At 42.4% G+C, this 10,302-nt stretch overlaps 1 protein-coding gene across 2 annotated transcripts in view; it reads right to left on the reverse strand.

Annotated features, from left to right (window-relative positions):
• ap3d1 (adaptor related protein complex 3 delta 1 subunit) overlaps nucleotides 1-10,288 on the reverse strand; it is a 32,592-nt gene extending 22,304 nt beyond the window's left edge. For both annotated transcript variants that reach the window (XM_020702731.2, XM_011474527.3), the window contains exons 1-11: nucleotides 10,037-10,288; nucleotides 7,847-7,942; nucleotides 7,026-7,106; nucleotides 6,304-6,384; nucleotides 6,121-6,228; nucleotides 5,817-5,946; nucleotides 4,373-4,512; nucleotides 745-818; nucleotides 608-657; nucleotides 338-387; nucleotides 73-121 (exon numbers count right to left, since the gene is read on the reverse strand). In XM_020702731.2, coding sequence (XP_020558390.1) covers nucleotides 73-121; nucleotides 338-387; nucleotides 608-657; nucleotides 745-818; nucleotides 4,373-4,512; nucleotides 5,817-5,946; nucleotides 6,121-6,228; nucleotides 6,304-6,384; nucleotides 7,026-7,106; nucleotides 7,847-7,942; nucleotides 10,037-10,132 — 955 coding nt within the window. In that variant the 5' untranslated portion in view covers nucleotides 10,133-10,288. The remainder of the gene's footprint in view (nucleotides 1-72; nucleotides 122-337; nucleotides 388-607; nucleotides 658-744; nucleotides 819-4,372; nucleotides 4,513-5,816; nucleotides 5,947-6,120; nucleotides 6,229-6,303; nucleotides 6,385-7,025; nucleotides 7,107-7,846; nucleotides 7,943-10,036) is intronic.
• Between the last annotated feature and the right edge of the window lie 14 nt (nucleotides 10,289-10,302).

The raw sequence follows: 10,302 nt of genomic DNA on the forward strand, positions 1-10,302 counted from the left end.
GGACTGTTCCATAGACAGAAACACGCAGACAATGAGAAAATGACACACTGCAGGCATTGACAGAGGGCTCACAGTTCTGGTCCGAGTCTTCGATAAGGATTCGCAGCTTCTGCACACAGAGCTGTGGGAGGAAAGCAGAGCAGAAGACAAAACCAGAGGCATTAACATCCCCGTCAACCTTTCCACACCAGCGGCTCTTCTGTTCGACAAAACCGGCTGAACCAAATAGTGAAAAGTTCTCTGTGGTGTTTAGATGTTTAAAGGAGCGTCATCGGCAGAAAGTGACTGGAGTGGAAGGGTTATGATCTGATGATGGCCGAGAACGTGGGGAACCTACCTGGATACTAGCACTGTGGTTGGGCATCCCGGAGGACAAAGAAATCAACACTGCAACACAAAAAGCGTCACAGTTTCAACAAGAAATCATGTTTTAGGACAGAAAAAAAAAGAGGCTTCAAGCGTAAATAGCCTAAAAAATATATCTATTTTTGACTAAATAAATGTTTATGAAAACTTTGATTAAAAAAGCAAGTAAACAAATAACATTTTTAACAATAAAACATAAAAATCTGACTGGATGATTTACTAAATGGTTCTCAGTACTGACCTGCAATAACGGTGTTAACACATTCATACAGCAAAGACATGGCGGAGGTACTGGAAGGAGGCAAAAGGGACAGGAGGGTTAATTATTACACCTCTTTCTATACATTTTGCTGGATTGCTTTGATGCTTTGAGCTCACCTGTGGATCAGGTTGGTCAGAGGTTCGATGAGCTTCTTCCCCAGCCGAGGCTCCAGCGGAGTGAGCGCGCCAAACTGCAATGATTATAGTGATCAATTACCTTCATTCTGCTATCATTCTAAGGCTTTGAAGCAACAGAAATGTTCTGCTGTGCTAAAAAATTATACTAATTAATGCAGATTTCCCACTCCACTCTGATGACCCTGACTTTCTTCAAGAAGCTGAGTGCAGGTAACAAAAAAACAGGTTCAACTTGAACATTTTTGAAGACCCACTCCCATATAAATTGTGTTTTTTTTACATGTTCTTGTCGCCTTTTTCTGATGATCGAGGACATATACAATGGGGAAAAATATTCAGTCAGCCACCAATTGTGTAAGTTTCCCATTTAAAAAGATGACAGAGCCCTGTCATTTTAATCATAGGTAACCCTCAACTTTGGGAGACAAAACGAGAAAAGAAAATCCAGAAAATCACATTGTCTGATTTGTAAAGAATTTATTTGTAAATTATTGTGGAAAATAAGTATTTTTTCCATCAAACAAGCAAGATTTCTGTCTCTCACAGACCTGTAACTTCTTCTGTAGAGGATCCTCTGTCCTCCACTGGTTACCTGTATTAATGACTCCTGTTTGAGCTGGTTATCTATAGAAAGACACCTGTCCATATCCTCACACAGTCACACTCCACTATGACCAAGACCAAAGAGCTGTCTAAGGACACCAGAAACCAAATTGTTGACCTGCACCAGGCTGGGAAAACTGAATCTTCAACAGGTGAGCAGCTTGGTGTGAAGAAATCACCTGTGGGAGCAATTTTTATTAAATGGAAGACATACGAGACCACTGAGAATCTCCCTCCATCTCTCTGCAAGTTCTCACCCCGTGGGGTCAAAATGATCACAAGAACGGTGAGCAAAGATCCCAGAACCCCACGGGGGACCTAGTGAATGACCTGCAGAGAGCTGGGACCAACGTAACAAACATCACTACACCACCAGGGACTCAAACCCTGCAGGGCCAGACGTGTCTCCCTGCTAAAGCCAGTACACAGGGCTCGACATAGCCATTTGTCCGCTGGCCCGGTCCTGTTTTTCGAGCAGTACGGACCACAAGACTTTATTTTTTACTTGTCCGCTCGGGCCACTAAAATATCTAACAATTAATACATTTTTCACCTTTTACAATAAAGTATATTTTGCGAAAACGTGTAGATTTACCTCGTCTTTATAATTCACTTTTTCTGCTAGTCCTGTGTTCAGACTTCAAGGGTTTCTATGGGAAACCTTTTATCACTCTTCTCCTCCTCTCCCCCTGGGCGCGCGGCTGTCACTGCTGAGCACCACGCGGCACGCGCTCACTCAATTTTTTTTTCAAACTTTATTGAATGTAACAATTCAATACTAAACAATGTTAAACAGCAACAACGAAGGAACAAGCCAGTGGGTTATATTACATTTTAGGCAGATATATTTAAACTGACACACATATCAGCGCGCCCCCTGGTGGTTTTTCACCGCAATGATCATAAATCCAACACCGTCACTGAAGAGAGACGGAAGACATGGCAGGAATAGATAGGAATATGTTAGATGGAGTGACGGGTGGAATTAGTGCTATGGACAGCAAGATATTTAATGAATGCATTGAAGATGAAACTGTATGCACTAAGCTTGAAGCTGAATGTCAAAGAATCAAAGGCAACTAAAAATACCTGAATCTCAGACTCAAATGGAGTATAAGGTCAAACTACTTAATTTTGTTTTTCTTTACAACACTGTAAGTATTTCTAGTTAGCTGAATGATCTCAGTAATTTAATTGTATTTAATTTTTCAATTATTTAATTTAATTAGGTAACTAAAGTAACTAAAAAGTAAATGTAACTTTGCAACAGTAACAAAAAGCAGAACCTTAAGGCAGTCAGGGCAAAAAAGTCAATAAAACTTCTTAACTATTGATTAGGAACAAATGTGAAATAGCAGTGATTAGAAGCAGCATGAAAACTTCTTAACTAGTGTTAACTACTACACTGCAGTGCTCTCTTCAAAACATCTGAAACAGACTAGAGCAGATTTAAGTTTGATATGCTCTATTTTTAGTCATTGAAAAGTGTATAAATAAGTGCTAGATGTCACCAGAATGCACCAAATTGCACCATATTAAAATTTTCCGGGGGGGCATGCCCCCAGACCCCCCTAAAGTTGCAAGCACCTGCGGAGCGGCGGGTCTCGCTGTGCGCGGTGTCGGGCCAGTAACTTTCAAAAACTACTGGCCCTGTGGGCCAGTGCAAATTTCTGGGCTATGTCAACCCCTGGTACATGTGCAGAACCGTCTACAGTCTGCTAGAGAGCATTTGGATGATCCAGAAGAGGATTGGGAGAATGTCCTATGGTCAGATGAAACCACAATAGAACTTATTGGTAAGAACTCTACTGTTTGGAGGAGAAAGAATGCTGAGTTGCATCCAAAGAACACCATACCTACTATAAAGCATGGGGGTGGAAACATCATGCTTTGGGCTGTTTTTCAGCAAAGAGACAAGGACGACTGATCCGTGTAAAGGGAAGAATGAATGAAGCCATGTATGGTCAGATTTTGAGTGAAAACCTCCTTCCATCAGTATTGAAGATGAACCATGGCTAAGTCTTTCAGCATGACAACAATCCCAAACACACGTTGCCCGGGTAACCAAGGAGTGGCTTCATAAGAAGCATTTCAAGGTCCTGGAGTGGCCTAGCCAGTCTCCAGATCTCAACCCCACTGGAGTTAAAAGTCCGTGTTGCCCAGCAACAGCCGCAAAACATCACTGCTGTAGAGGAGATCTGCATGGAGGAATGGACCAAAATACCAGCCACCGTTTGTGAAGACGTCCAAATCGCTTGACTGCTGTTATTGTCAACAAAGGGTTATAACAAAGTAGTGAGTTGAACTTTTTTTATTGACCAAATTAATTTTTCAACGATAATATTCAAACAAATTCTTTAAAAAAAAATAAAATAAATAAAAATCAGACAATGTGATTTTCCCCCTGATTTAGTCTCTCATAGTTGAGGTCTACCTATGATAAAACTTACAGGCCTCTCTCATCTTTTTTAAGTGGGAGAACTTGCACAATTGGTGGCTGAATAAATACTTTTGGCCCCACTGAATAAAGAAAATTAATCTTAAAACTGCATTTATATATTCATAGAGAGTATTTCTATATTCAAATTGTTGTGAATCAGACGAAAATTGCTCCTCGCCAACATTCCCACCCACAAGTCGGGTGACTTTCTAAAAGAACTTCAGCCGCTCTGCAGGAACTATGTCACTATGTCCTAGAAAACGACACAAGTTTTCTATTTTGCCTAAAAGGAAACACTTTCACAGAAGATCAACATATGATCAGAGTGGGACTTTAAAGAAAACTTTAGGCTGATATTACTTGAAATCTCTAAGTCTTTGGACAACATAAACGTTCTGTTGAACTAAAAAAGGATGCAAATTCCTGCAGACTTTCCCTGCCTGTGTGTCTAAATGCTTAATTTCTGATAACCCAGAGTTCTTTGTGAAGCTAACGGCAGCTAACAGAAAACTTTTGACCAGTTTTCAGCTTATAAAGGCAGATTTCCCCATGAGGAAAACTTACCAGCTTGATGATCTTAATGAGAACCCAGTTATTAGTAGAAGACGTCATGAGTTTGAAGAAAAGAGGGGCCAGTGAAAGGTAGTTCTTGGGATTTCTACGGGCCAGCTCACAGATGACATTAACAGCAGCTGACTGGACCCCTAATAGAAAATAATAGGAAATTGACAAGAAAACAGAGCAAATGAATGTTTGTAATCATACTAATACTGCACAGTCTCTTCTCACAGACTAAATAATTCATGACCCCCCCCCCCCCCCCAGCAAAGCATCGACTACAGAAGTGAGAACAGTTCAGTTTCAAGTCGATGTCAAGCACCTTGAAATAGACCAATCGCACTTTTATTTCAAGGAAAGGTTTCAGGTTTATATTTAGAAGATAAATTATTACCACCCAAAATGAAAATCTTTATGCCTTGCACTAATTTTAATGTGTTTGGGGGGGATTAGATGGAGGCAGCGGTGCTGATCCCTTCAGGAAAAAGGCTCAACAAAAAGCAAAAGATGAAGAAAATCATTTTTTTGGGCCGTTTGGTAAAGAAAGTGATTCTTCTTTCCTTTCAACCAACCTCAAATGTGTTTGGTGAGCCCCTATCCTGCTTTTCTTAAGCCTTTCAGAGTAAATCATATCCATATATATGATCATTTACTTTGGCACACTTGAGAACTTTTTTATTAAATACGAGTCATTTTTGTAGCTCATTTTGCTACACGGACGTAAGACGACTCAATCTCTGAGGCTCCGCCTTGCTCTCCTTGTGGGTGCCGCCCATTTCATGATGTCATCCTAGAGTCAGTCTCAGCAACGTGTCTGAGCAAAGCGTTTCGTCGATCTCCGCTAGCGCCACTGAGAAAGTGGGCGTGTCTGTTAGCCTGGGGGCGTGGCTGGCCGTGCAGACTCTTTCTGGAAGGGGTGGTTCCTCACTGGTCTACATCAGTTCATGAGAACCAACTCGTGTCCGTGGATTGGCAGGGGCTGGTGCTCAGGCAGCAGGTTTTTGGGGAGGTTTGAGGTTGTTTATTGTGAGGAATTAACAGTTTTATACACTTAAAAGCTCAAAAAGGTTGATTTTTCATGATATGGGCCGTTTAGGCACAGGTGGATGTGTCAGGCAGCCACCTTTTCTCCATCAGATCTGCCTCACATCTACTCTCAGAACAAATCTGAAGGAATCCCGTCCTGATTTGGATTACCAAATTCATATATTTTACTATCAATAGTTAGGAGCAGTTTTGGTTCATAGCATGAAACTATGAAAAAAATCCTGAGCGATTGAATCTTTGTAGATAATATTTAATTGATGTTGTCTTTGCTGGTTAATTCAAATATGGAGAAACAAACAAAACAAACAAACAGACAGCAGTGTTCAGCCGTTAAAGTACGATGAGAAAAGAAAAGCCTTTTCATTTAATGAATCTAAAGCAAAGAGAGAAGCTGGTTTGTTACCTGGGTCTGGATCCTCCAGCTTCTCCTTGAGTCTGGGAAAAGCAGGACGCAGAGACTCTGGATACTTCAAGAAGACCTTATACATGATCAGCACGGCCTTCTTCCTGATATATGGTTTAGTGTGGGACATCTATGATCCAAGAAGAAAAGCAAACATCGGAAAGACGGTTCAACAAAAGCAGACTATTCAACAGCAGCATTTTTGCAGGAGAAAAGCAGCCCTCTGCAGGGAGAACTGTTGCAACAAAGCATCAGAACAACGACCCCTGCAAGGAAACCTCTTGACATTTTCTGCGTGACTCACCAGTGTCATAATGTCATTGGCCAGGTCTCGAGCCAGGTCAGGAGTTACAAAACAAGAGAGGCCTGTGAGGGCCACACCTGTGTCATACTGGTTGGGACTGCTGAGATCCTGAAAGGAAAGCCACAAAAGGTTCAACGAGAGCAACAAAAACACACAAAAGGACGGAGTCGGAGAGTCCTTCACCTTTCTGATCTGGTTTGTCGTCAGCATGATGACGTCGGTGCTTTCATGGAAACACTGCGAGGCGGCTAAATACCCAATTCTCTGTCAAAGAGATGCAAGAGGAATTAAAAAAGATCCAAAAAGTCCTCAAAGACCCCCTCCGGTCATCTTTTGATCTGGTTTCAAAGCGTTCCCAGTGGTCTTTTAATGATGATGCCGTTTTTAGCCGAAGTCAAAACACCTGTGTCGTTTCTAGATAATAGTTTTTCCAGAGCGACAGAAGTTCATTCCAAATTCAGCTCTTTGTTGATTCTCTCCCACTAGCTTACAGAAAAATGGCGAGCAATATCGGAGCCATCCAGCCGTACAGTTTAGATCCAGATTCCAGATCTGACGAGTGAAACTAAGACGTTCATGGATCTATTTGTCTGCAGGCGGATCATCAGAATAGAGCGGAGCAGGGAGCTTGTGGCCCCACCCATCATATTTTTTATGTCCCAAATATGATCTTTTTCAAACGGCATTTGTCATCTGCGTCTAATTCAAAATGATTTGAATAAAAAAATACCCAAAAATGCCATTTTAAGCTATATTTTCTTTAAATTTGCAATCCATCAGCAGGAAAATACCACAAAAACATGTTGAAAACACAATTTTCCATCGCAGTGGTTCTGCAACAGCCTGCAGAGGAACTAACCCCAACTATAACATCCATCCATTCATTATATATCATAAAGGTGTACCTTATATGTGAATTTTGAAGAACTCATCACTTCCACTATGTTGAAAGCAGCCCAGCTGACATCGTAACCCAGCATCTGAAGCTGTTGAGCAAACACAGGTTGGACGGAGGTGAACAGGGGTCGGCACAGACACAGGCTTTCACGGGGAATCGAGCTTTTCCATCATGACTGAGCAGAGTTGAGTCAGGGCGGCGGCTCGCAGCAGAGCGATGAGCTGCAGTTCATACGCCGTCATGGCAGACAAGGGGATCTAGGATGTACCTTGTGTCAACAAGAACCAATATAGAGTAAATATGAGCTAAAAAGTTCAAATTTATGAGCAACACTAGAACAGGGAGGACCTCCTGTTGCGTTGAGGCTATAGTTAAAACAGTCTTTGTGCAGAATGCAAACTGTTAGATGAAGTATTTGTTACATACAGGTATTACTCAGTTACAGCCCTTAAAGCCACAGACGCTCCACTAAACAGAAGAACTAGTTTGATCAATTTCACCTAATCAAATTTGACATTAACCTTAAATGTTTATATTTGCTTATAAATGCGTATCATTTCACCAAATTAAAATGTTATGTTTTTTTTAAGTCAGCAGTTTTAGTCTTTTTATTAAGTTCATGATACTTACTGTTCTTGTACTTTTCATGTCATCGTTCTTATACTTGTTTGAGTGTTTTATTTTTATCGTTAAGTCTTTTATATGTTCTGTGTATATTGTGGCAAAGCGACCTTGAGTCTGTAATAAAGCTTCTTCTTCAAATGGCTAAAAATATCTAGATTGTGAGAAACTGATCAAGTCTGACAGAAAAACTGTGAGGGGCCTTACATAGGTGAGCTTGCACACAGCGTTGGCTTTGACGGCGATGTTGTCTTGCTTGAGCTCCTGTTTGATCTCATCGATGCACGTAGAGATGTACTTGGCCTGCAGGCAGAAAGAGGAGAGGACAAAACCACAGACGAGATCAAATTAAGGCAGAGTCCAATCCTGAGCTGCTGCAGCAGAGAAAACAGGCCGAACATTTTCAGTCCTTCCTTCCTTCCATCAACCAGCACTCCCACGGTTCTAATGGCAAATATTGGTTGCACAAACATGCAGAAATCCAGATCCACTGTTGTCAAATCAATCTGAAAGGCGGCAAGGAAAACAAAGGGACATAGGTGCGTGAGCTGAAAGCTTCTGTGCATAAAAACCATGTTAGCATGTGCAGGACGCCTAGAGGTACACGATAAACGCATGACCTCATGAGCACGGCGTTTATCAAACACAAGACACTTATCAACGGCTGGGGATACGATCAGTCCACCATAGCCAAGAACCTCGCCAAGAAAACGCAGTCGCATCTATCCAAGCAGAGCTGGAGAGCAAGCAGGTCATGTGTGTGGAGTCATGAGACATCTCATTGACAGGACGGGTGGGGTGGGGGTGCCGGGACCCTTCTGGCCGGCTTAAAGGAGGCAGGAGAGGCTTCACGTTTTATTCACCAGACCTGCGGAGAAGTGAATCAAGCCTCCACTGGAGGGTGGAGCGTGTGCAGCACACAGCTAATTTAATGACTTAGCATCCTTCAACAGCTGGACTAAAACTTTCCTTTGGATTGTGCTGCACGTGTACCAACACTTCAACACGCCTCCTGGTCCAACAGAGGCGCAAGAAATGAGACCCAAACGTGAAAAACAGACAGAGAGTTCGAGGAAATGTGGCAAAAACAGCATTAATATTTCAGTAAACTGTCCACTGTTGACCAGGCAACCATCGGCTCATCTAAGCAGCTTAGGTTACCCCCGACGCACAGCGCAGAACCATACACCCAATCAAGAACTCAGGCACAGATGGCTTTAAACGGCAAAGTGCTCTTCAGTCCCAAACATACCTCCTAAAATACTAATCTTTCAACAACAACACAAAAAGAGCTGGAAAACTCCACTCCCGTCGTTATCCTGAGCATTACACACATTCCCTCAACATTTCACACCTGGCTCACTCCCTGCGGCAGGTATGAAGAGCAGGGCTTTCATCCCAAAGCTCCCTGCCAGCTCTCCATCTGGATCAGTGGTTTTCTCCCAAAGTGGAACCGCTGTGAGGCTGAACCGAAACACGGCCCGGCTCACATCAAAGGTGTCACAGACTCACGGTAAACATGAACATGAACGACCCGGAGGGTATGGGACACGTATGACACACGTTAAACATACAGTTTTAATCAATAATTGTAATCGTTTTTGTACATAACTCTGAACTGTGTGTGAATACACGCTTATGAGCAGATATGGCATAGAATTAATGCAAATAAACAATTTTTACTAGCTGGATTTATTTACAATCTTTAAAAAATGGATGTAATTTTTTCAGTCGTTTTAATTAAAAAAATGTTTTTGTTTGGTGACCTCATTATCATAAATTTAACGTCTTTTACTTTGAAATTTGATTTTTAAAAACTTTTAACACCTTTCTATGGTCCTGAAATATTTATACAAATATTTATTAAAGTCATATATAATGTATATTACATTCAAAGATCATACGAATGTTAAACATATGACAGTTTTTCTTCGTAATGCAATTTTTCATTCTTGATTTGTAACTTTAGTTTGGTTTGTGTACGTGCAGAAAGAAAATAAAGGTTAAAAAAACTTTATTTAAAGCATATTTGACAATATTTTGGAGGGAAATATTTTTCCTGACATCTACGGCTTCCTGCTTAACTCTGTGATTCGACACGATGTCCTTCCTCTGTCTATCGGCTAGCTTAGGTTCCGACCCAGCTTGATCCGCTGACACCGAACTGTTTCAGTGAGTTTAACCGGCTGGAGTTCGGTTCACCGCCGTAACGAACCGCTAGCAGTGACCGAGTCCGGCGGCAGAGCTGCCCGCTGGCGGCTGGACCGAACCAGCTAACTTCCAGCCGCAGCCGTTACCGTTTGTTAGCTAGTCCGAACATAACGGTGATGTCAGCCCGAACCGGCTCCGAAACGACGTAAACGGTGACGTTTCGCCACAGCGTGAGCTCCTTTATACCTCGTCATCCTTGTGGTTCCGAATGCCACGTACTAAATCCTGGAGGTTCTTATCGAACATCCGATCGATGCTCCCTTTGACAATCTTCAGAGCCATGACGGACTCGGACGTGTGTCCCGCGGGGCCAGGTGCTGCAGAGGTGTAGTGGGAGGCCGACCGACCCGCTGGGCCGCTTCTCGTCCACCCGGGTACCGTGTGAGCGGGGTCCCGTGCCGTTTAGAGAGCACCGGCCGGGTGAAGCTGCTGAGGCCAGACGGGCGTCCCGA

The sequence above is a fragment of the Oryzias latipes genome, chromosome 4, assembly GCF_002234675.1.
Source record: "Oryzias latipes chromosome 4, ASM223467v1".
In the NCBI taxonomy this organism is placed as follows: Eukaryota; Metazoa; Chordata; class Actinopteri; order Beloniformes; family Adrianichthyidae; genus Oryzias; species Oryzias latipes.